General features: G+C 38.6%; 1 protein-coding gene across 2 annotated transcripts in view; it reads right to left on the bottom strand.

The window, feature by feature from the left end:
• Positions 1-284: 284 nt before the first annotated feature.
• The window catches only part of LOC108358312 (myosin-7B), a 44,999-nt gene continuing 18,851 nt past the window's right edge, over positions 285-26,432 (bottom strand). Inside the window, exons 4-19 of one of the 2 annotated variants that reach the window (XM_017609576.1) lie at positions 24,618-24,843; positions 24,476-24,549; positions 20,542-20,738; positions 18,351-18,547; positions 17,126-18,215; positions 16,871-17,050; positions 16,247-16,793; positions 9,452-10,366; positions 4,551-4,690; positions 3,720-4,486; positions 3,534-3,636; positions 2,334-2,504; positions 1,291-2,271; positions 1,021-1,236; positions 713-955; positions 285-654 (exon numbers count right to left, since the gene is read on the bottom strand). In XM_017609576.1, the coding sequence (XP_017465065.1) occupies positions 601-654; positions 713-955; positions 1,021-1,236; positions 1,291-2,271; positions 2,334-2,504; positions 3,534-3,636; positions 3,720-4,486; positions 4,551-4,690; positions 9,452-10,366; positions 16,247-16,793; positions 16,871-17,050; positions 17,126-18,215; positions 18,351-18,547; positions 20,542-20,738; positions 24,476-24,549; positions 24,618-24,799 (6,057 nt within the window). In that variant the 5' untranslated portion in view covers positions 24,800-24,843 and the 3' untranslated portion in view covers positions 285-600. Of the gene's footprint in view, positions 655-712; positions 956-1,020; positions 1,237-1,290; positions 2,272-2,333; positions 2,505-3,533; positions 3,637-3,719; positions 4,487-4,550; positions 4,691-9,451; positions 10,367-10,814; positions 10,906-16,246; positions 16,794-16,870; positions 17,051-17,125; positions 18,216-18,350; positions 18,548-20,541; positions 20,739-24,475; positions 24,550-24,617; positions 24,844-26,432 lie in introns of both variants that reach the window. The other variant, XM_017609565.1, reaches the window with a different exon arrangement.

Raw genomic sequence — 26,432 nt, 5'->3', positions numbered from 1 at the left:
AAATGGTAAAAATCGTACACTATTTCCCCCAAGATTTAGATACTAGAAGCCTACGCTAACAGTCAGCGTCGAGACTGACAATTTTGTACATTGTATTTCCTTCCGTGGGATTCAAAAGTCGTTGGTACAAGTATACATTATCGTATTTTTCTCACTATCGCTCTTCGCTTTTAATCGCCTATTTAACAGAGCAGCAATAAAACACACATATCGCTTAATATTGGATAATAAAATGATTTGTATTATGTCATACTAAACATTAAGAAAGTGAATAAATATGTATATTAAATAAATAAAATAAATAGCAAAACGTAGATTATATGTATGTATGTATATTGATGAAACTGAACGCAATGCGGTAAAATTTAACAAACTCCTGCAGTCAGGAATGGGGTACAATTTGGACAGCGCTATTGCAGCCAGCCAACCAGCTTCAATATATAGCGAAAATATGGCGTACGCTTTTCACCACCAAATCAGGCAATTAAAAAATTATGACATAAGAAAAATCTGTATGTATGCGTGGATGTATGTTTGTAGGATTTAGAAATACCGTAGCTTGGAACGAGTTTCTAATACAGAAAATAGAAAAGTGCGCACCTATTTTGCAGCGCGACGTTTTGTCAGCGGCGTAGTAGGCGTCGGCGGTTTTATCTGAAAGTAGAAAATTCATTTTTGTATTACACACACACACACACACACATCGACATACCGCAGCTCTTATTGGCTTAGCGGTGGCAGCATTTGCAGGAGGAGGCTCACGTGGTTGGGGACCATCCGCATCACCGACTACTGTCACCGCCACTGGACGATTCTCGGATGCCATGCGTTCGATGCTCTCGCTACGCGACGTCGATCCGGCACGCTTAAACATACCCGACAAGCGGCCACGTAAGTCTTTTTTGCTGGCGCGCATATCACTGGCCACACTAATGTCAGAGTCAGATCCTTGAACCTGCAGTGGAGAATATATTAGCAAATAAGGGTAACAGCAAATTACATGCACTTTACTCTACTTACCGAAACTTCACTCTCGGAATTACGACTACTCTTCGTTAGACTTCGTAATTTGCCCATTAAGCTCTTCTTCTTCTTGCGCGGACCGCGTGGTATGTCGCTTTGCGTGGATCCACCGGATAGACGTGAGTCAAAGCTACCGTCACGCACCATGCCACCCAATTCGGAATCAATGGACTGCATTGAGGAGACGCTGCCATCATCCTGACGCCAAATATTCTGCAAAGTTTTAATATTGTTATTGCTATTCAAAATAATCGCACAAACAACAACCTGATCCTTCTGTATCGAATGATCCAATGAAAGACTCTTCCTTATCAAACTACCATTATGCGGCGAGGTACGCGTTAATCTCGCACCATTGCGCGTCGAGCCGGCTGCGCTTGCCACCGAACTCTGACTGCCGTGCGGATCGTTTTCCTGTGATGCAGCGCGTCGCAAATTACTGCGTCGCATGCGCGTACGCTCATTCTCATCTTCGTTGAGCCGTTGGAACTTGCGCAGCTCTTCAGATGCTTCAGCCAGTCGTGCAAGTACATTTGTAATTTGCATATTATTTAGAGCGCTATTTGGTGAAGGACTACGACTACGCTGCCGTGCTGTACCTGCCTGTTCAGGCCGCAATGTGTTACCACTGCTCGAAGAGGAGCGGCTACTTGCCGACGCTATCTTCAGGTCTGGCGCTATCTTCACCAATTCATCGACAGTTTGTAGCAGCGCGCCAACTTTACGCTCACCGCCATCCTGTTCCATGCGACGTTTCACCAACTCTTTTTCGTAGCGTTCACGTTCGCGTCGCAGCTTTTCGTTGGATGTGCGCAGTTTGGCGTGTACGTCACGCAGCTCCAGCAAATCGCATTGCAATTCAGCGATCTTGCGTCGTCCTTCCTCCATCTCCTCTTCGGTAGAGCGTTTCAATTGATCCAAACGACGTTTGGATTCCAATCGCTCTTTGTCACGCTCACGCTCAACCTCGAACAGTGTTTGCCGTAAATCGCGCGCTAATGTTGACGTTTCTTGTAGCAGACGCTGTTGATCTTCGCGCTCCTTTTGCCAAGAGAGTTCGAGTTTTGTCTTCATACCTGGTATTTTTGTGCGTCCTGAACCGATGACACGTTCCTCTTCGAATTCATTTAGTTTTGATTGCATCTCGGATATTTTGATCTCATTTGCGCTGCGCTCCGATACAAGTTCCGTCTTTACCTTACTTACTTCGAGGCGTGCCTCGACCAACTGATCCTCTAGGCAGCCGATCTGTAAAACAACAAAAAAAATAATAACATTTTTTTGAAAGTAAAGCTAATTTAAGTGCAAACCTGTTGCTCAAGGTAAGCAATTTTGCTTTTGTCATCGTCATCACTACTGTGCATCGAGCCACGACTTTGGCGACCTGTGCTGCTGGCTTTGAGATCGCCGATCTTCTTTTGTGCCGATTCCAGCAACTGCTTGAAGGAATCCCGATCCTTCTTAAACTTCTCACATTGGCGCTGTAAGGTAAACCAGTAAATAATGGAGAAGATTTGCTGGATTAGGTATAAAATATATTTAATAAATTAATGGAGTGAAGGATTCTGTATAATCGGACGGATCAATTTCTCCACGAGGGAAACCAAACATTCGTTTATCCCTTTGTCAAAGAGAGAGTGTCATAACTTTTAGGCTGCTTTCCATGACGTTATCTTTTTGACCATCACGGCGTGTTCGGCGAACGAGGAAACATTCTGGGCCCTCAAGTCTTGCTGGGACTCTTGAGTCAAAGTGCCTTTAGCGGATGAATCCTCATGACCCTTTTGGGGTCAACGGCTGAGGGTCTCTTTCCGCTTAGGGCCAGTAGTAGGGAGCGTGAAATCTTTAGATGGATAACATTCTGGGCCCTCAAGTCTTGCTGGGACTCTCGAGTCAAAGTGCCTTTAGCGGGTCTCTTTCCGCTTAGGGCCACTAGTAGGGAGTCTGAAATCTTTAGATAGTTGCTCAATTATCAGGATAGGAAGGCGGCCTTTTGAAAATTATTGCCAACGAAGAAACACGAGTTAATACAATATCTCTAATGTTCAAGCTTTCCATCTGTGAGAAGAGTTTGGAATTGATCCTGAACACACGGCTTTTCTAGTGCACATCAACACCCATCTAGTGCAAGAAACACCCAATCTAGCTTGAATGCCTACATCTTTCGACCGTCTTAAGTGGAGCACCGACTCGATGCCTACAATTGTAAACTCTTTTGAGTAGAGAACAAACCTCTCAGTCGGTTCAGCACATCATTATAAAGCCAATATCGATACCAAGGCGTCGGTCCTTTTCAGCGATGTTTGGATTTTGAAAGCTGCCTATTAGAGGCAACTTTGATTACGCACACCAGCCGAGGAGGAATAGAAAGGGCTTAAAAAATTCGCTCTTCCTAGTTGAGCGGTTCCTACTGATTCGCCAAGAAACTGGGCAACCTGAGGTCCTTACTCCAAAAGTGATGATATATTTCACTTGATTCAAATGTCAAATAAATTTTTGTCTATACCTACCTGCATAGAAGTCAGTTCGCCACTTAAATTTTTGACTTGTTGCTCGTATCGCAGACGTGTTGATGCTACCTCTGACTTAAGTTGCAATTCAGAGTTTTGAAGCCTAGAAAAAAAAACGAAAAGATATTATTTAGATAGGGAATTACACATAGACACATACAGTTAGCTAACTTCTTTCATACTCACTTCGTTTTCAGCGTTTTAATTTCCGCCTGCAAACTGCTACTGTGCTCATTAATCGAATACTGCGCCTGTTCGATGCGATTAAAATCACTTAATTTACCACTTAGGTCCTCATTTTCCTTACGCAATTGGAATACTAAATCTATATTCATCTCATTCTCCCTTCGTAAACGATCATACTCTTGCTCTCGCTCCGCCAATTTATTCTTCAGCATTGTCTTTTCATGCTCCGAGGCACCATTCTTGATTTGCTTCGCTTCAGCCTCTTGCAGCTTCTTTTTCGCTTCGCTCAGCTTCTTAGCCATCTCTGTGCGTTCTACGCGTATTTCATCCATTTCACTTAGTTTCTGGCGCAACGAACTGATTTCCACTTCCATATTATTCTTCTCGGTGGTTAGTTGCGCCCGCATTAGTATCGTCTCTTCAGATAACTTTTCCCAATGCGAATTCAAATCCTGATAGCGCCTATTTTCATCGGCTAGCTGATTTTGCATATCCTCGAGCTGCTTTTTCAGTTCCTGCACTTGTTTGGAATCCGATTTGGAAGATTTAGTCTTCAGTTCCTTCATTTCCTTTTCATGCGCTGCTTTCGCTTTTTCTGCTGCCTTCTTAGCGCTGCTCAGATCTGCTTCCAGCTGCGACAATTTCGATTCGAGCTTTTCTCGTTCTTTGCGGTCCTTCTCGTAATCCTTTTCTAGCGCGGACTGTTTTTCCTTGTCACGTTTGGTTTGCGTTTCTAAGGCGGACTTGGCGGCTTCCACTTGCTTGATCTGCAGGAAGAGGAAAACCATTTCTCTTAGTTTGGATTATTGTGGTGAAGTGGTTGTGTCTTACCTGATTATCTTGCTTTTTTATTTTATCTTCCAAATCTTTTACTTTGGAACTTAGCTTTCTGGCTTCGTCATCTGATTTTTTCAGCTTATGTTCCAATTCGCTTAGCTTAGGAGTAGAGCTGGTCAATGTTTTTAGTCGTTCTGGAGAAAAAGAAAATAAGTATGAAAGATAGAAACTTGCAATGAAAGAGCCTTCAGGCGGCATAGCGCTGCTTTAAAAGATGTTTGTAGAACAGTATAAAGTTACACTCGACAAATTTGATCTTCTCAACTCATGGAAGCTTCTACTTTGCAGGGGGACCAGCCACCAGCTGCTGTAACTTCACCTGCGCTATACAGCGCTTGACCTACGGAGTATGTACCCACCTCGCAGGAGCTACATACAAGCAGACAAGGACCTAATCGCGTTCTATCTTAAGGATCCAAAAAGATCACGGAGAATCTGGTAGCAGTTCAGTAGCTCGTTTCTGTAACTCTTCTCTACCGATTATTTCTCTACGGGTAGAGAATATATGTCATTCTCTACTACTTGTTTGTATTAGAGAACAGGGCGGCGAATTCATATCTAAATTCGCCCTGGTAGAGAATTGTTACAGAAACGAGCCACAGATATTGCTAAAAGTTGGTGAAAAATCGACGTGCATTGTATTCACTGCGCCTATTTTCCGGGGGACAATAACCGCCTCCTACCACGTGAAGTACAGTAGCTTTTTGTGTACAGCAGAAAGAAAAAGCGTCCGCTAATCGTCGACTGCAATGCGAACTCTCACAGAGTTGACGGGGAACATAGACACGAACTGGAGTGGTGAATCCCACACGCTCAGAGTAATGGTACTTGACATTAGTTGCGACAACAGGCTGTCCAGTACTGTGATCTCAAAATAACGAGTCTTTTCGGAACCCTCCTTGTCCGTTCATAGAAGTTTTTCGGTTTGAGCTAGGAGCTATGAGGGAGCGAGAGTCGTTCTAAGAGAAATGCCAGAAAGACTAACGGAGAAAACTTTAGTAATTTGCTCAGCATGAATTTTTCTAGGCTAACGAACGAAAATATTACAACTAACTGCATGGAGTAAGAACACAAAGATAACAGACTGAATAGAATTATCACAGATGCCTTTGACTTAAGCTTTCCTGTAACCAAGTTAACCCCTTGGTAGTCTCAGAACCTCTTGGTGCTTAGGCTATTCAATAAAACCATACGTACAGGATGCTGGAATTATTAGCCAAGCTGGTCTGCCAAAGTACACCAAAGAGAGGGCATCTCGTCTACCCCTATAGCTGCAAGACTTCATACTACATTTTTGATGGTATTACTGTTAAACCATAGAATGAATTTCGAGAGGACACACCTTCTCCACCCGACTGTAAACTGGCAGAAACTTTATTCCCAGTCAATAATTCGGCGTTGGACTTGTTTGATCGCTGCGAATTCCGTAGAGTAGATGATATGAATTCAATACTGTTGTCATGAGATACAGCTTGTCTCTATTCTATGTTCTCGAGGCGTAGAGCAAAGCGCAGGTAGTTTTCATTCTGAAAGTCGACTTCTCTCTAGCAAAGTGATTTAGACTTGAAAGTCTATTATGCTGCTTGCTAAGAGCTATTTAGAAGATTACTGACTATGAAATAATATCTAACACTCTGAAAAAGATCCTTTTGCATCTCAACCAGTACGCGAATAGGACGGGATAGTTCACGAACTCTGCTCTGAGAAATAGTACGCTTTCGTACATATTTAAATGCCTTTTAGGAACTAAAGAAACGAAACTGGTAGTGGACGAACTTTTGCAAGTCCTCGCTGACAACGGCACCCGGTCCAAGGGATATTTAGTGTTGCTAACGAGGTAAACCAAAATTAACCTTTTGACAGCGCTTTCACGAAAAAAAGAGTTTCATATCATATCATCCTTGAAGTAAACTCTAAGCTGTGGTGGAAATCTCCCGTTGAAGCGACCACACCGTAGCCACGAGGGCGCTATTGGTAGGCAAAAGTTTAACAGAGAAGTCTTCGGGGTTTAAACCGAAATACCTAAAACGGATGTACACAAATAAACGAATTTGTTAAAAAGCAAAATAAATCATTTTTTAGACGTTCACGTATGTGGCTAGTCGGGGGCTTTCGAAATAGTCACTACATATGCTACTAAACCCACGCAGCTAGGAAGTAGATGCTGCCGAAATGATCTATCTGAAAATCAGCTAAACATTCCAGCATAAAATGAACCTTTGAAAGATATTGGGTCGTAACTATAAATATTTAGACGGAATTTCGAGGGCAGGGAAGGTAAATAAAATACGAAACCTTGTGGGGAAAGCGACGAAACGAACATCTAGCTAAAAGTGTATTTACAATACCTTAGCGGATGAATCTTTTTAACGTAATTTACACATTGCATACTTTTTATAAAAATTTCAGAACTCGACGCTGCTTTAGGATCTGAATCCCAATATTTCAAGGAAACAAGGGTAAGCTTTACTATATACTGCAGTGTAATGCAGAGAAGACACAGGAGTATACTTTGCTGTCAGAGCTTAGTCCCTCCTTCGTACTAGTTCAATTTGTTTATCCTTGAGGCCCGTAACAGTTTTGGTAGTCCCACATTCGTGAATATTTCGCTCAGAAGTGGGCGATATCGAGAGGCGTATATCATCGTTAAAAGTGAAAAACCGCATATCGTGGTTCCGCAAAATCTCGAAACTGATATTTGTACCAAAAATGAGATTTTCACACCGGAAGCTCCTGGCAACAAGCCTTATTTATTCATACTAAAATGTTGATATTTAGATGTAAAAGATAGAGATAATAAGGGATAAAAGCGGGAACCGTTTTGAAATAACAAAGGCTTTACCCTCTCTTTTAAAATATGGGTACCCTCACATACGAGCTTTTGTGGTTTAAACGACAATTCTATAGAGGTCTAGTTTATTAAGTATATTTCGGCTCTCGAAAGGAAGTATACGATCTCATTGGTAGTTTCTGTGAGGGTGGACAAATTTTTGTTCATCGACCCAAATTCGCTACAGTCAGGAATTAACGGGGTTCTAGATTGAATGTCTTGAACATTAAAACTTTCAGGTCTCTAACACGCGATCTTGGAATATGCAGTGCCTTAAAATTGACTGCTTCTAATTGTATTCGCACTCTAATAACCCTAAACATCATTTATGAGTACTAAATGTATAGATATTTATATCTGATTAAACCACTTCGATCAGAAGGTCTGGTCTGCCCTTTGCTCATCAGCGACATAGGTCAATAGACCAGATTCCTAAATTATACAGGTGACCATTTAGCCTAAAATGACCCGTCAAAATACCTATAATTACTCTTGGTTTCTCCTTAGGGATACCCATGAGTAGCCTGTTATCTCTTCAGATTGTACCCTGTTAATAAGCTTTTGGATTGACGGAGTCCCAAGGTATTACACCAATGCAGTTCCCTTAGCCTGGTGTTTTCTTTCCTGAGTGTTTTCTTTATCGTGTTGGAATCTATTGAAAGGAAGGGCTCCGGTCCTATCGGGGCCGAGGCAGCGCCCAGTCTAGATAGCTAGTCCGCTTCCTCGTTAACTTCGATTCGGATGGTATGGTTCTCAGCCAGAGCATTAAGAATCCACACTCCAAGACCATCGAGGATATTATTTTGAAGGATGACAGAGCTTTGAATGGCTCCTTGATATCGATTAAAATGAGGACCTTCTCGCTTTGATACTTCCTTCGAAGGTTAATCTCAGCACACACAGACTGATGACATAGACTTCAGCTTGGGGGATGCTGGGGAAAGCAACCAGTGGCACCGAGGGCTTCAGTCTGTCCATGATAGAGGTACATGGAGTACCTTGCTGTGTCCCTGCGGAGAGCACAACTAGAGGGAGCTGGGAGCTCAGCTTGTCCCTGTGCCCGGAAGACAAAACCTTACCTTTACCAATGCCCTCTCTCGCAAAGTTAAGGAGAGTCCGTTTTGCAACTGGTTCATTTGATAGATGCAAGATGTAGGTGTATTCTATCATTCTCGTGATAGATGCATTGGCTCAAGTTCCAGCACCACCCCCAGCGCTGAAGTCGGACATGCGCGCATTGCCCCCGTTATGCACACAAAGGCCAGAGGGTGAATCTTGGTGAGGGACTGCCTCACCGTTGCTAGGGTAGTCCTGGAGGTCCAAGCCTCCTCCCCATAGGTTACTTTTGGATATGCACCTTATCCATCCTAGGATCCTTCGAGTGCAACCCCAGGAATTCTAGTGAAAAATGGAATGCATAAATGCAAGGTCGTTGAACTTATTGAACCGTTCCTGACATAGTTTTTATGTTAGAAGGCAATGAGACTTGGGCAGCAGCGAGCAACTTCTCAGCTGGCATAAAGCAAATTTCCAAGACATTAGAAGGATTTAGACTAAGCATGGGAGATTGGCCTCATAGCCGCCAAGAAAAAGTACCTGATGGCATGCCAAGGCAACGCTAAGAGTTTGAGAATTTTTCAGATGATAGAACTCCGTTGGTTTCAGAAGGCCACTTTAGGTTACTGCAGGGGTTTACACTTTTTTACAGAAGTTTGAAATGAAACGGAACCCAAAAAATCCTGTACAGGTGTGAAGTGGTTCCTACGGGATGCACTTGAAAAGGGCGACCTGTAATTCGGATAGCTGGGTGTCCAGACATGCGTGTAATTTTGGAAATCGCTCAAGAAAGATGTCTAGACATCCACTGGCTATGCTTCAACCTTTTTAATAGGTGCAAGTACTTAACATGGTACATGGTACATATGTGTGCCTGAGTATAGTCTCTGCGGTGCAGAATACTTTAAGGGGGTTTCGGTTTCATGTAACTTAATATAAAAATAAAGTTCCTTTCAACAGTCTCGGAAGAATAACAACCATCGTATCTAATTCAAAATTTCAAACTCACCAATGTCACCTTCAGCTATATTCAGACGTTGCTTTGCCTTCTGCAGCTGCTCCTCCAAGGCTGTTTTCTCAGTCTCAAGCATCTTCAATTTGTCGCCACCACTATTCAGTACTATCACTCTCATTTCCCGTATCTCATCTTCCAGCTCCTCCACCCACTTTTTCAAGTGATTCTTCGGCGTGAGGTCTGTCACACGTTTCGGTGTACGCGTCGGCAGCTTCTGCTCGGATTCCAGTAAAATACGTTTTAGTTTACCATCTAACTCATTACGCTCGCGTTCCATCGATTCCAATGACTCTTTTAACTTCGTTAGCTCCTCACCATTTGTACCATTCTTATCCAAAGAAGAACTCTTGCGCAGCGCCTGCAACTGCATGCGTTTGTTATCTTTTAGCAGCTTTTCGTTTTCACTCTCCAACGTTGTAATTTTAGAACGCAACACCGATGCTTCTTGCTCCACTAATTTCAACTGTCGCTTCGCATCTATATTGGCATCTTGGGGCAGTGCTGCACCAATTTTAGCAACAGTCTCCGCCTGCAGACGTTCGATGGTGCGATCTTTGTCCGACAGTGTCTTACGTAATTGCATGAGCTCTTCATTGAGTGCTTTCAATTTCTTATCGGCTGCGCTCGTTGTTGCCGAATTGAATGAAAGCAAAGAGGATGAAGAGGGCTTTTTGTCACCCACCTCGGCTTGTTGTACTCGATCTTGCAACTCTCTCACTTGTTTTTTCGTCTCACGATTCTCGCGCTCTAGATCATCAACACGTTGCCGCAAAATCGATGCTTCCTGCTCGTTCAGCTCTAGAAGTATGCGCAGCTCAGCGGGATCGTCCTCATCGGAAATGCCTTCATCACGATCGGCGGCAGACTCGGGCACCAAACGATGTGGTATGGGACTCAGCTTGCGTGTTGCTAAAGAGTTGGAATTTAATGGTACTTCATAAGTCTAGTGGGAAAAGTATGCGCTCTCTGGGACAAGTAATGAACTTAGAGCATGCAAAGCCTCAGTGATGGGATTTATTGAAATACATAGAGTTCATATGCATTGAAGCGAACACGGGTTAATTTGGCAATGTATTATGTATGTGCGTATGGTGGTGGTTAGTTTTGGTGATGAGCAGCTGTAAAAAATGGCAAGTTCCTGGCAGTAAGAAGCAAATTTATATGACAAAAGTGGGTTAGTTTGTATCAAATTGGTAGATTGTAAATTTTGATATTTCAAGCGTATGTGTATACGAGTACTTATATCGTTCGAATTCGGAATTGTGTCCAAATAGGTATACAATTTAAAGAGGGTTAGAGGTATAATTTAATAAATGCTATAGATATAAAATTTTCGATTTCAAAATCATATGCGTACTTCTGGAGCGCGTTGCCATTTTTTTCAACTGCATCATTAGCGAATCATTTTCGTCCTCGTAACGGGCAACCTTTTTCCTCAAATTTTCAGCCTGAAATTGTACAATTAGAATTAGAAATGGTTAATATTAGTGGTTTTCAGTCATGCAATCCGTTTGAATACTCTTGAAATGTTCGTTTTTTATTTAAAGATATTTAAAAAAGGATCACCCTGTAGGACTGTGTCAGACTAATCACTGTAAGTAGTGAAAAGTCATCCACCTACCAAATACTCAATTCACATTTTCACGAGGAGCGCGGTGAATCGATTCGACGATGTACTCAAGAGTTTTTTTTTCAACAGATAATATCGTTACCACAACACCACAAAGTCAACATTTTTCTTGTCGAGATACACTTCTTCATCCTATCTGAAGTCGATTCTTTTGACCAGCTGATTAGTTTTCCACTTCTCAAAACCGACTTGGTGGATAATGTACAGCTTGCAGCGCGAACTTGTCGGACAACTTTTGATCAACACGAAAACAATGCACTTTTGCTAGAAGAATAAGATCTGTATTCTGTGATTGAACAGAACCAAGTAACTTGTTTTTGTATTATTGTTTTTTTCATAAGTTTTTTGTACCTTATTGGTTTTTAATTTCTCTTAATGGCTAAACAAAAAGGTTGTTTTTCAAGAATTCGGAGTTAAGAAGTACAACAAAACCAAGGAACTACTACTTACTTGGTTTTGTTCAATCACAGGAAAGATATGCTCTCACGGACCACAACAATCTTGGTGTAAGTCAAGACCTCTTGCCTATCTATCCAAGGAGGCAATAAATGATATGGATCCCTTGAAGAGGTAAGATGGCACATTTATTTTCTCTTAAGTAACTGACACGAAATACATTTTCCAGGTTCAATACTCTAAAGAGGAATTAGATTACTTCTGTCCCTCCTGAGTAAAAATAAAAGCTGCATCTATTGTATCTTTGACAAGAAAATTTTGCGATGGGTGGCGTAGTCCTTCGAATCGTTCAAAGATACGGGTAAACGTACCTATATATAATCGGACGAAAACTGCTGCTAAATCTGGAAAAATAGCCTCTTGACTAAACTAAATCCTACGGCGCAGATTATATAGGACTAACATTCTTCATTGCTATCATTCATCGAAAGTCTTTTAGACCTATGTAAACACATAATCTTAGCTGGAAATTGAGTCCCTCCGCCCCTTAACATCCTAGATTATAAAAAAAAGAGAATCAACAGACACCCAAAATTTTTCCGTAATAAAGATCGAAGAGACCATCACCGAGTCAAAGAAGTTTACACTCGAGCATCTCGCTACGAATTTATTTCAACACAATTAGTCCAAAGAAGCATAGATACCTCTACTGTCGATGAAATCGGCACTGTTCTTTTGTTAAACCACATTTTCGTAAACATTAGATAGATAAAAAGTTGAATACAGGGCTAAAGCTGCTACTCTTTTTGACTATTGAATAAGCGAATCTACTCCCGAATGAGTTAGATGTCGTAAATCTTATTACATTAAACGAGCAATTCTTGTATATATATATCTAACGATTTTGATGAAATTTTGTACACAGTTAATATTCTGGATTTTAAGGTTATCTGAATATACACTATCTCCGAGAAGACTCGTATGAGGTTGCCACCTATTAGAAATTTGTTACAATTTAATTAAAACATCATAATATGGGTATCAAATGGAAGGTATTTTAAAGATCTTTAACTCAAAAATATTTTTAATAGGGTTGCCACCTATTTTTAATCGCATATTTATTTCACTTTTTTGTTTAGAAAAACGGTAGAATATTAGTATTCATGGGTACCAAGAGAAGGTTCTTAAACAATGCTTTCCCTAAATACAAAATATTATCCCTAATAGTAGTGTAATAGTGTAAGGTTTCCACTTATTTTCTATTCTACACAATTTATCTAAAACATCGCAATATGGATATTAAATGAAAGGTATTGTTAAGAACTTTAGTCAGAAAATATTTCCGATCGGGGTTGCCACGCTTCTAAGTATTTAATACAAATTTGAATTTTGTTAATTTCAATCAGCTTTTTTATGTATACACAGTACATATACGCTCAAGGTATGTACCATTCATTCCAGCGTATTTCGGAATGGGGTTGCAACTTAAATTTTGGAGTAAGAAATTTACTTAAAAGATATCGAAATCCATTTTTTTCCAAAATATTTTTTTAAAGCTATCCAAATCTTGAAAACTTTAAAAAGTATATGCACTCTGGGCAAAGCTGAGTCAACCTGGTACTGCTTCATTTAACATTGAGTCTTTAGACATTTATCAAGATGTTAAAGAACTAAAGTTTTCAATGCTTCAATGCTGTTTTTTTTTTGTTGGATGCTCTGTCGGTTATTCTTCTTAAAAAATGTTCTACTTTAAGCAGGGCAATTCTGGCTAAGAGAGTTGAAAGTCTGTTGTATTTACGACAATTGAAAAACTGCAGGCAAGATAGTTTGAAAGATTTTGTTTATTCTGGCACGCTAGTCTTACAAAAAAGCTCCCTTGCGTACTTTAATGGTGAAAAGCTCTTTTAACATAAAGCACTTGTAAACAGTGTTGCCACTCACTAAATTTCCTTTGTAGCCGAAAATGTAATAAATCTGCATGAAATACAGCCAACATTTTTTCTAGTTTGTCAGAATAATAGCACCACAAGAAATTAACAAGTTTTGACAATTTTTTATTTTATTTTAAATTTACTTATTTTATTATTAAAATAAAGTCCATTCTATGAAAAAAAACACGAAATCCAGGTTCAAAATTTTCATTTAAATTTTAAACTGTTTAATTAGATTTTCTAAATGGAAGTTTGGAGTTGCTCAAAAGTCCCGTTGATTTTTGATAATTTTTTATTTTTTTGCTTCTTCCATACAAAGGATGATGCTATAAAAATGTAGTAATTTTAGAATTCATGTAGCATTGCAACTTTTCATTTGAAATTTAGCACTTTTGCTACATTGGTAGCCAAACGGCAACGCTGTTTGTAAATCATTTTGCTCGCGCTGCTCCAACAGTCGAGAGATCCGAGGTTCGAGTTCTCGGGCAGCTGTTTTTTTTTCTTTTTTAATTAAATTTACATTTTAATTTCTAGATATTATTAATTTAAAAAGAAATACATATGTATATATTTTCTAATTTCATTTAATTTTTAGAAACTCATTTTAATTTTTTCTTTTATTTACCTAGTTTTTAAATTTTAGACTTTTTATTTGCAATTTTATTTAATATTCTTCATAATTTTTTAATATATTTTTTTACTTAATTTTCTTGTAAGTTTTAGATTTTATGTGTTTAAAGAAAAATATATAAATATACATTTTTTTAATTTCATTTAGTTTTTGGGAACTTATTTAATTAATTATTATTTTACTTTTCTTCTTTTTTATTTTATTTATGAAATAATGTTTTTTAAAGAATTTTCTTTTTTAATTTCATTCAATTTTTACGAACTTATTTAGTTTTCCTCTTTATTCAATTATTTTTTTCATTTCTAATTATTTTTCTTTTAATTTTTAGACTTTATTGTTTTAAAAGAAAACAAATTTTTCAAGAGTATTGGATTTATTTCATTAATTTTTCCCTTTTTAATTTATTTGTCTTTTTTTTTGTAGTTTAATTTCCTTTTAATTTTATTGTATTAAAAAGAAAAAAATATGTATGAATATGTTTTAATTACATTTTTTTAATTAATTTTCTTTTAATTTTTAGATTGTGTCTCGAAGCTGACTTCCGTATCGAAACAGTTTGAATACCCAATAAACCCAAATGCTGTTCAATATTAAATGCAATCTGATTGTCTGAACCAACATATTTAAACGCTTTTCAAAATAGTAGCCAAGTATATACGATCCGTACGGATTTTTCTAAGGCATTGAATAATATTTCCCGCAAGATATTAATTGATACCACGATTCGTTCTTTACGCATATAAACTGCATCATCCCAAATGCTTTCGAGCATGGAGCTTTTGTTCGTCGTATAACTAAAGATTTATGTGAGCTTATTTTTCGTTGTAGGTACAGTATGCCGCATTCATTTGAAATCCATGCCAGCAAATAAACATATTAACTTGATGACATTTCGTAATAAAAGATTCATTCTCTCAATGTATTTCAAGGCCGACATCATTTCCGGCAAAATTGATTGTCCTGCCCTTCCTGGCAGAGTTAATTTTAATGCTCAGAGTAGAAATCTGCGAAGCATTGAATTAGCATGAACACGCCAATCAAAAGATCGCTTACTGATATAATAGTCGAGTTCGTTAGATATAGATCTTTCTGTAATGCGTTCGAGTTCTTAGATTAAATAAATAAATGTCGTCTGTAGCCCAGTAGTTAGAGGGGCGTATTACCTTTCCGTAGGAAATGAACTCGATCGCTAATCCAAGCAACATCTAAAATAAGAAAAAGTATGTGGTTTCTAACAGCGGTCATCTCTCTGCGGCCAATGGCAAAGTTCCGAGTGCAATTGTGTATTGAAAAGGCTTCTCATATAACCTTTAGCAAAAGTCTATATGTACCTCAAAAAATTATTTTATTTATTATAAATGTAGGATAAACCAATGACCTACCAGTTATGTATATTTATTGCGAGAAAATTTCGGTATTTCTGTTTGAGGCGTTTTGGGTGTGGTTCCTCTTGTATGATCCACCTGTGGTGCTATACACAAACGAGCTAGCCCACTAGCGAGTACACCTATGGAAATCTTCAGAAAACTTTATTTTCGGAAGTGACTTTGACTTTAGCGCATTGTCGATCACCCCATTTCGGGTTACTCCTCGATATTTAAGTGACCAGGGACCCCACAAGACACACTTTAATGTGCCACATTCTCGCCACCTCAGAGTCAAGGCGGAGGGCAATGAAGCCGCTGAATTGTGCGTGTCCCACATACTCGCGAAACGTCTTTTATGGAATCATTTTTTTGGTCTCAATTAGGATTTTTAATTTTTGACCGGCTGAATGCAAAAGCAGTGAGTGCTGGCGGTGGTGCAGTGCCTTAGATAGTTCAGAAGATACTTTAGTTGCCCTTTCGCTAAAAAGGACGTATGTAGATCTTTTAAATTAAGTTTTAATCAAGTTACTCATTGGGTTTTGGGCCATAATGGTATGTGTTCTCATGTTCACCTGCCCACAGTGTTAGAATGCCCGCTTTGGGTGAGCTTACAAAATATCTACAATTTTCTCAACGTTTCACTTTTAATACGAAAGTTATTAGAACTATTTTCGAATTTCAAGGCAACAGAAATTTCAACAAAGTAAGTGTGTAAGTCTCTGAAGTAACAAATTTTAGTAGGATCAGCCACAAAACCATGTCACAAGTGACACTTGGTAAGACACATTAACAGCAAAGCTACAAATATTGAGAAACGAATGCATTTGAAGATACCTGCACCAGCGCTCGCCATCAGAGCATGTGACATTGCGGACTGGAAAAGTAGGCCGGGAGTTGCTCTAGGCGCAACAGCGGCAAACACCGTTGCGAATGGCGAGCACTCACGATCGCAGTAGGATTTCAAATTCTGCACAGTAATATGAGTTTCGATCGAATTTTCACCACCCTCCGTCTCGGTGGTGGCGTCAATTTGCGTAACAAGCTCAGTTTCAGTTGAAGCTTCACAAACATCTTTCACAGTTAACACCTCTACTGTCTCCGTGGAGGTTTCGCGTGTCTCGTAAACCAGCGTTCCTGTTTCTGTGGTAGCTTCGCTGGTTTCAATGGCGTCAGTGTTGGTTTGATTTTCACAGGTATCCACCAACACACTGATCGAAGCATCATTAATTAGCACTGGAGTGGTTTCAGTTGCGGCATCCTGATAAAAGTCGCGCGTCGTTTGTGTGGCGCGCGGAAAGCAAAGCACTTCAGTGAGTTCCATTGTTTGTGTGCCAACGTTTGTGCCCATTTTAGCGCTCAACTTTTTAAGCAACTCTTTTTTCTTAATGCGTGTTAACATTTACAATTGTTTAAGCTAATATATATCGTACAATATTTGCTACCAAGAAATATGCTCACCTCTTCTTCTGCAAATTTCAGTTGGTCCTTCAAGTCAGACTCGCGTTCTACCGAATCTTGCAAGTCGCGCATCAATTGCAACGGTGGCTGTGGACTCGCATCCGCTGATGTAGATTTGCCGATAATACCCAACAAAGGCGTCTTTCTTTTGCCCGGATTGCGCAACTCCTCAGCTTCGGCCTAAAGAGTAATGAGATACAAACTTTTATGTAGATTTGCAATGTTGGAATAAGTTACTTAACTTGTCACACTTACTTGCAATTTACGCGTCAGCTCACTCGAAAAGCGCAGCTCCTCTTCCAGCTTAGCGACCTTAGCTAACAAATCCGAGTTGTAGCCGTTCTGCTTCTCTTGTTCCATTATCTCAACCTTGCGTTCGTATTTCTTCAACTTAAAATTTAGTATGCGACAGTTTTTCGTCATCTTCTCCAGGTCCTTTTGCAAGTTTGTTTTCGCTTTCACATCATCATCGCGATAGGTGTCTTGCAATTCATCCATTTCAGCTTGCAAATTGAGTATTTCCTTCTTTGCATCCTGATTTTCCTCCATCAACTCTTCGCACAGCTGCTCGGCCGCCTGCAGCTTGCGCTTCAACTCATACTCGTTGCCCTTCGGATTGTTCTCGATATCCTTCATGCGTATATTCAACCTACGCTTCTCTTCATTGACTTTTTCGAGTTGCTCTTTCATTTCGTTGACTTTTTGTTGCAATGCCAAAGCCTCTGAGGCTGCGGTCCGATTCGAGGCGGTGTCCATCGATGCGAGCCGACGCAACAAAATGTCACTTTTATCGCGTTCGGCACGCTCAGCACGCATCTTCATCGCTTCGTAGTCGGCGCGCAGCCGCTTTAGCTCATCCTGCAGTTCTCGATCGTTCGGACCCACCAAAGTGGTTTCAGTCGTTTCCGTCGTAAGCGAACTCGCGTCGTGCGTTTGTCTTTTTTGTGCAAACTTGCTATCCTTGATTTTCAGCATGAACTCCACATCTTGGGCAGATTTCAAGCGACGCGCCTCTTCTTTTTGTTGTTGTTTCAATGCTGTTGACGTCGTTGAAGTAGCCGCGGTCGATTTGGTAGTTGCAGAGGCGGATGTGCTCAGCGTTTTCGTTCCATTGCTTGTTGCTGCAGTCGTTTGTGCACTCACTGCTTTTGGTGAAATGCTGGCGGTTGCTGTGGAAGTGCTTGTTGAGGTGGTTGCAGCGGTGCTGGATGCCGTTGAAACCTTCTTTGGTGGCAGCGAATTACGTTTAGCAGCCGCTTCTGCCACCGATGTGCTGGATTTGCTACGTTCTGGTCGATCCGGTGGCGCTTTACTCTCAGCATCGCTGGATGAATTGTTATCACTACTTTAGTATCGGACGGAATGTTTTTTGGGGGGAAACATAAAACAAAAAGCGAGGACAAAACCAAACATGAAGCGCTAGCACATTCAATAGCTACACAGCGGCGACAAAAGCACGCATTTTAAATTTTTAACTTACTCATCGCTCTTCTTGGAAACCGAACGCTCACGACTGGATTCTCGGGAGCTCTGACGTTGCTTCTTCAGCAAATTCATTTTACGTACCCGTTCGGCGAGGCTGTCTGAGGAGAGGATAATCAACTCCTCTGGAATTGAAGAACGCGAGGGTGATGGAGTGGAGGATGACGATGTTGTCTTCGAAGAGCCATTTTCGGCCTAAATGCACGGTTGTTGGTTAAAGTAATGTAAGAAGAATAAACACTTTATAATTATACGTATGTAGCCGTTCGATTGATATAAGAAAAAGTTCCATTCTGTAGACTGGTCTAAACAAAACTAAATTATGTGTTAATCCATTCTTGCAGAAAAACTAAAAATGCCTATCTCAAAATTTTATCCCATATTTAGATAGAAATCAAAGTTTTTTTTACTGGAATAAGACTAGTTTTAGAAAGTTGAAAAGGTAATATCTCGATGTGGTATCAAACTATTGGAAAACGACGTCTATCCAGCCTAATCTTACCCCGGTTTTAATATTGGAGCTCCCGGTCTCATGAAGTTCTAAGAAACCCCCTGTACCACGTACTCAGTACTTACTTATCTGAATTTTCATACAGTTTCCATAACCAAATTTAGGCTAGACGCTTTGTGGGTCACCAACGAAGTATGGTTTTAGAAACTATAGAAAAGAGACATTGATAGTTTTTACAAGAGACACAATTCTGAGTGCGCCTGGCCGCGCTACGGAAGTAAAACTTCCTTGATCTATTTCTTAATCATTCCGTAGTCCTGATAGTTGTATGTTTCCATCTATTGAACTTAACATAACGTAAGATAGCACTCGGTTCCGTGAATTTGAAATGATCAAACAACAAATCAGAAAATCAATTTTCTTATGATTTGAATCGCTCATCTATTCAGAAATAAAATATTTATATTTGTGCTTTGCTTAGTTGAGCTGAGATAAGCTCAGGCGAGGTGAGGTGAGTTGAGATGAGGTGGTTTTAAAGTGAGGTGAGATGTTTTGAGTTCAGGCGAGTTGAAGTGCGGTGAGTAAACGTGAGTTGAGGTTCTCTTCCTTGTATACCCCTAAAGTATTTAGGTGGTCCTACCTCGGGACTGGTTCCTTACCCCGTTTTACAGGCCTGTAGGGGGTGTAGTCCGACAAATTTATTTGTCGAATCCATTGGTTTTTTGGACTTAAACTGAAATTTCGTTTGTTCTTGTCATTGATTCAAATTGAATAAACTCTTCATACATGAAAACTGACTATATTTGAAAAATTTGAAATGACTGATTCAAAATGGCGGATAAATAATTGTGGGTTTTTTCCCCAAAACTAATCGGATTAGCTCGAAACCACAAGGAACCAATCCCACAACCACAAAGCCCACCAAGAGGTATTTAGATACCCTACAAGGAAGAGAACCTACCAAGGGGCAGTCTTCGCACACGAACTTTTTTTCTGTGTGCCGATGTAATCTTTCAGCCTTCACTCTTTTAGGCAGTTCTTTATCTCTAGTGAACTACTCCTGTACGGGTCGACGAGTACTAAGCGAAAACCTCCAAATGCAAGGTCGCAAAGTCCTTCTATTTATTTTGGGTACCCAGCGCTTTTCATAATAACATCGTATAGATAGCCTCCCCGTTTGTCACTCTAGTAAAAATATATTAGATGGTAAAACAATGGACATCTTATCTAACTGAACCCATAGCGGGACTTCCACCTAACCTATCCAGTCTATTTCAAATAATAATCACAAAGCAGTTTTGTTGAGGCCCTCACTCAACACCTGAAAATACTTAACCTGCAACCGGATTCCAACATTCGCTATCGCTGCTAATTGTGATCACCAAAACGCTGCAAAAGAATAGCAGGCGCGCCTGACAACAGTAACATCTAGTTACATGCCCCTAATACTGCCAAGTTTGGCTGCCTACACACTACTTCTGTAACTTTTTCTTGTTGTATACTTTTAGGCTCAACTGCTTTCCATTTAGAAAATTTTAGCGATGAAAATTTAGCGTAGCGATTGTTGGAATTCCAATGCACACCCAGATAGATAGATAATTTTATCGAATATAATTTATGATGTCCTTTCTTGTGCCTCACATCTGCTGGAAGGGCAAGTCAACAAATAACAAATTAACATTTCATAACCCGAAGACTTACGTTCAATATGTACTTGCATTCATTATCATTATTTTACCTCCTTTATATCCAATGCTGTTGTATGCCTTCGTGGCGCCACTGGCAGCTTTACCGTAACATCCACATCGTTATCCTGCGAACGACCACCACTGGCACGTGCGCTATCCTTCTTACCCTGGTCGGCCGCCTCGTCGATGTCCGGTGTGGATGCCCATGATTGTGGACGCCGCTTAAGTTCTACATTGAAGTGAACAACTATTAGATGTGAAATGACCAGTTGTGTGTTTGGTTGTAGATATGCAGAGTGGCGTTGTTGTTACGATTTATCAAATTTATTTAAGTATTGCAATGCGATGCGATGCAGTGCAGTGCGATGCCGTGCAGTGAATCCAACGATACAATACGATTACACGTACGTTTACGTTGATTTTAGTTGGTGTGATTTGGTTATTTATTGATTAGCCAGAGACATTACGTTTACGATAACGATTACGTTAAGGAGTTATTGAAAATATGTTCACACAAAAGTTGTCGACATCCACAAAATTACAAACCACATGTTGGTATCCGCATTCAGCAGCGACGACAGTGTTTGTTTTACATATTTTAATTTTTTTTTGCAAAAATATTTGTATGAAATATTGTATACATGTAGTATTTATAGTAAAATTATGATAAATCAAAAATATTATAATGATACAGTAGAGCCGATAGTATTACGATTCATGCAGGTACTTATATTGTTATGCACATTTAAAAACTAAAAAATCGTATAAGGGTTTTCATACAGGGGATTTGCCTTCTCACATTAGCTCGTTTCCTAACGGGTGTTCTGTTGCTACTAGGGAGTTCGATTATTCGAAAAATTGCAATTAGAAAAAAACCGTTTAGCGATTTTGACATTTAGCCTTATCATGAGTTTCATTTTCCCTCAACCGGTTCACTTTTCACTTCTGGTTTCCATGATTTTACTATTGGCGGATGACAAATTTTCGGGTGAAGTTTTTTTTTTCAGGCGAAACACAGGATAAGGCAGATTTAGAAAAAAAAACTGGATAAACCGGTTTGGTTTACATAGTTTTCATACAGGGGGTTGCTTTTCATACTAGGGTGTGCGATTTTCTTTTGGCTCTTTTCCAAAACCGTGTTTTGAGTTATTCGAAAAATTGCGATTACGAACAAATCATTTCCCGATTTTGACATTAAGAAAAAACCGGATGAACCGGTTTTATTTTACGTAGTTTTCATATAATGAAAATACATTTGTTTGTATGAAGTCATACTTATTATGAAAAAGTTATTTATGAAAAAGTAAAGCAAAATAAATTCAAAGTTTTTTTAGATTTGAGTAGTGCTCTTGCCGCCGTAACTGAGTGCTTAGATGTTTCTATTGCCACTCGAGAGGTCCATGGTTAAATTTCTGGTCCCAACAAAATGAAGAAATTCCAATAGCAGTCGTCCTCGGCAGATAATGGCAAACCTCCTTCGAAGGTGAAGTAAAAGTGTCGATCTCTCCACAACACCAAGAAGCAAAATACGAATTCGAGGAGAAGCTCGGTCAAACACGTAGGAAACATTTAAGCGCCAACATTAATTTATTTGAATTAAATATGATAGTAAAATTTTAGGGGTTTTCCTTAACTGGAAAGAGCCTTAAAAACTTTGAAAAACTCAAAACTTTTATTGAGAGGTCCAGATTTGAGTGAAAATACTCCGGCTTATTCCGTATTCGAAAAGTCAAGATTTTTTTAATCCGCCTATACATATAAAAAAAAAAAACGGTGGAAACCCGATTGGAAAAACCGAGTTAAAAAAAATTTTGCACACTTAATTATACTCGAAGCCGACCCGGAATCAGTCATAATTTTCCATGATACAAAAAAGGAGGGTAGTTTCACTTTGAAATTTTTTGACATAAACTGTGCTTATAACGTTTATACTTTTCGTAAATTGCTCGAGCATCACTACCACCTTAACAAATTATTGTTTTGGACATTTTATTATTTTTTAAAGGAATTTTTTATGCATTAAAAAATAACAACACATAAGGCAAATTTACTTAATTTATCGTATTAGCATAGTTGTTAATAAGTGTGTATTAATTTTAAATACCTTAAATTACCTTACCGCAAAAAAATTTGGCATTATATGCAGTGTTCCATGAGATATTATTATAGATATTAGGATGTTGCTTTAATTTGGATCCTTTTTAGAGGACATATGAACAAAGGAATAGTTAAAAAGTAGCTTATCGTCAATGAAAGCACTATGGAAGCATAAACTTAGAGGGAGGTAAACAAATTTACAAATTCTTAGAGCTCCTTGTTATAGTTTATAAACAGATAAACTACTCGCTCTACTGCTGCTGGTGCAGCGTTTCGCTTAAATTGGGCACATCCGTGCCGAGGCTGAAAAGTTTCCACCGAAAAGTGGTTGGAACAAGCAAACAACACGTTGGTGAAGTTACCATGCACGCGGCCATCCCGAAATATGCAGCTAATCGTACTAAATAATGATGAAAACAATTGCATAAACAAATAGATTATCTATGTGCATTATGCAATGTAATACGAGTATTTTACTTGTCTTCCCTTTTATAATTAATTTTAGAAGTAAACCACTAAAAGCTCGCTATAACATGATGCTCAAAATATATTCCTTGAAATAATTTTTGAAATAATTCTTTCTGAAGTAAAAAAAAAACACTTTTTAGTTTCTTCAAAGAATATGGTAGCTTCAATTTAAAATAAAACATCAAAAGCACAGTTTACGTCAAATGCGAGCAATGGCGGTTAAGAAGAAGAAGTCAAACTACCTTTAAATATTTGTATCATGGCATATTAAACAAGGTAGAAGTGATTTTGACATTTCTCATTTTCAAGTTAGCATTTTCTATTTTTCGAGCGTTGCATTGTGTGGAAAAAGGTGGGATACTTTAAGGCGCCTAGTTGCGAAGTTAGAAGACTTGGTTGCCTGAAGAACGCGGAATTTCAGAACTGAGTAAGGGTAGTTTCTTACAATATTATGCACACATAACCACGTCAGGACCTAGATTTACACTGATATACATACGTATGTAGAAGAAAACATTAAATCTTTTTTATATAAGTGCGGATGTTTTTTAGAAGTAAATATTTAAATAAGAAATAATAAATATTTAACTAAACGCGCAAAAACATTGGGCGAATAGAACCAAAAAATTTTTAAAATAGTTTCATAAAACATTTATTTCATTTAATGACGTGGTTTCCTTTATGAGGTATTCTTTTCGGTCCATATGTATATGTGCATATAAGATGCGAATGCAGCTAAAATTCTTTGAAGATAATATTGAATGTAATCCTTAAAATTCGTATACGTACATACATATGTATGTACTTATGCTGATGCATTTCCATGGTGAAATTATAAGCAGGTGAAGTAATAAAAAAGCTTTCTCGCTTTGTTTTCCTGACATGCGGCTTATACAAAATTTTAAAGGCAAATTTTCAAATAAGTTAGAATCAAATCTTTCATCTCGCTTTTATTACTACACCTGGTATAATTTCACCATGATGAGTTTCAATTGATGTCAATTTGTAGCAAAGATAGCACTCGCACCTCATAGGGTTAATTTTTTTGTTTACAGTTTTTGACATTATAACTAGCTGCAAAAGTGTTCCAGCTAGTTGTCACTTCTACCTTATTAAATATGCCTTGGTTCAGACAAAAAAGAAAAGAACCAAACTCATTAGTTGTGTTAGTAAAATTTAGAATTTTACATGCTTATGATGTACGTATGTTTGTATTTAATTAGTATGGAAATATTTACATGGCTTATGAGACACAAATCTACGTACATAAGTATATATATTATATGCATGTAAGTATTTATGTCATTTTGCGTAGCTTCAAAAGTCAAAAATTTAAGCCAATTGAAAAAAAAATAAACGATTTTATCGAAAAAAGGGTTCACAATGACAACTTTAAATTTTCAGAACTCATTTTCATACCAATATCGTTGCTACTCCCCGTGCCATTGAACGAAGACAAATTATGTGTAGATGTCCATGTGCGTGATGATGGTCTGTAGAGAAATGTATATTTTTTTTATTTTTTTGTTATATGCTTACTAATTTTTTGTTCCTTATTTACCTGGAATTTCCGCCGTCAGTTAAGTTTGGTGATGAGACGGCCACATCTTCGATACCCCGCCGGCCGCCATGCTCTTTATAGTCACGAAAGCAACGTTTGCAGCGTGTTGGATAGCGGGTCTGGGGATGAAACCCCAGCGGACACAATTGGTCACCTTTTAGTGACGGATACAGATGATGCATTTAAATGGAAAATCGTTGTGAAAACTAAAATCTCCAATTTAAAGCTGAAAGAAGAAAAGGTTTTTTTTTTATATTTTAGTAGAAATCTATGTGCATTGATTCAGCAGGCATAAGTTAATTAATTGGCGGCCGCTGTGTTGTAGTGGTTAGCCGTGCGCGCTACTACTCCGCAGGGCCTGGGTTCAAGCCCGGTTCAACCCAACATCAAAAAATAAAAAAAGTTGTTTCCATAGCGGTGCCAATCATTTTTCTAGGTAAGGTCACTTGAGGGATTTTTTTCAATTTCAAATTTCCCCTCACAAATTTTTGAGTACTAAATTAATTTATTTCACAAAAAAAATATTTGGCATGCATTATTTTAGTAAAAAATACTAAAATAAAACCATATCAACAAATATGCTGGCTGGGGTTACTCATACGCCCCGGCAAACGGCTGCACCATGGGCGTCACGGACTGGGAAAAACCCTCGTATAGCAGCAAAACTAAAAGTCACAGGCATATTTTTTTCCTAATGTTTTGTAATGTACAAACAAAAAATTTATTTTGGTTGTTTTGTGCCGTGCACAGTGGTCGGAGAAGCAATGTTTTAGCGAAAAATCAGAAGGGCTGTTGCGATTAAAATAAAATGCGGGATTGTAGTACTGTTGTAAAGCTAAATCCGAATATGAGATAAAATTTATAGTTTGACAATTGACAGCTGTCAACTCCAATGCAAATTTTTCTAAAACTAAACTATCTTTTAGAAAATACCACTGATTACGTTTTTTTGACATGCTGATCACGAATTTCATGACAAATTAAACTCTTGACAGTTGACAGCTGTCAAATGGATTGTGAGTTTTTCTAAAAATAAGACAATCTTTTTAAAAATGCCACTGACTAGGGTTTAAGATATGCTGATCACGAATTTTATGTCAAATTAAAACTTTAAGAGTTGACAGCTGTCAAATAAACTTTTAATTTTTCATGAAAGCAAATATTTTTTAATATGCTACTGATAAGGATTTTAGACACGCTAGTCATAATTTTACGCCAAATTAAAACCTTGAGAGCTTACAACTGTCGGAGGGGGCTGTCATTTTCTCTAGAAATAAAGAAAATTTCGCAAGAATTATTTAAACGTATTATATTTCTGTGTTCGTATGGAACAGTAGCTTATGTCGAAAGGCTGGCTTTAGTATAATGCGGCATTCGCAGCATACGATTGCGAATGACTCACTGGGACCGAGCCGTTGAAGAACTTTTGGCAAATAAACGTACATAAATAGTTCGGATAATAGGAAGTCAATATTTTAATTAAGTCTCATCAAAACATTCATTGCCGTTTAAAGAATAAAGGTAATGCCACATTATACTAAAGCGAACACAGATTTTAGGGCTCACTGATCTTGAGTTCTGTATCACATTGAAATTTTTTCGGTTGACAACCATCAAATCGAATGTCATTTTCAGTTGAGTAACACAGAAGCCATTTGGATTTGGCATGTTGAATTTTTGAAAACTGGTTCGAAAGTTTTAATGAGCGAACTTAAGATCTTCTAAATACCAAATTTCATGAAAATTGCAGGGAGCGTAACAATTACAACTTTTATTAAAAAAATCGCTCTTTAACAATTATTTTTAGAATTTTAT

This window comes from Rhagoletis zephyria, unplaced genomic scaffold (assembly GCF_001687245.7).
Source record: "Rhagoletis zephyria isolate East Lansing unplaced genomic scaffold, Rhagoletis_zephyria_1.1 Rzeph_scaffold_00009, whole genome shotgun sequence".
NCBI classification, from domain to species: domain Eukaryota; kingdom Metazoa; phylum Arthropoda; class Insecta; order Diptera; family Tephritidae; genus Rhagoletis; species Rhagoletis zephyria.
This window is presented reverse-complemented; position numbering and strand designations above follow the sequence as displayed.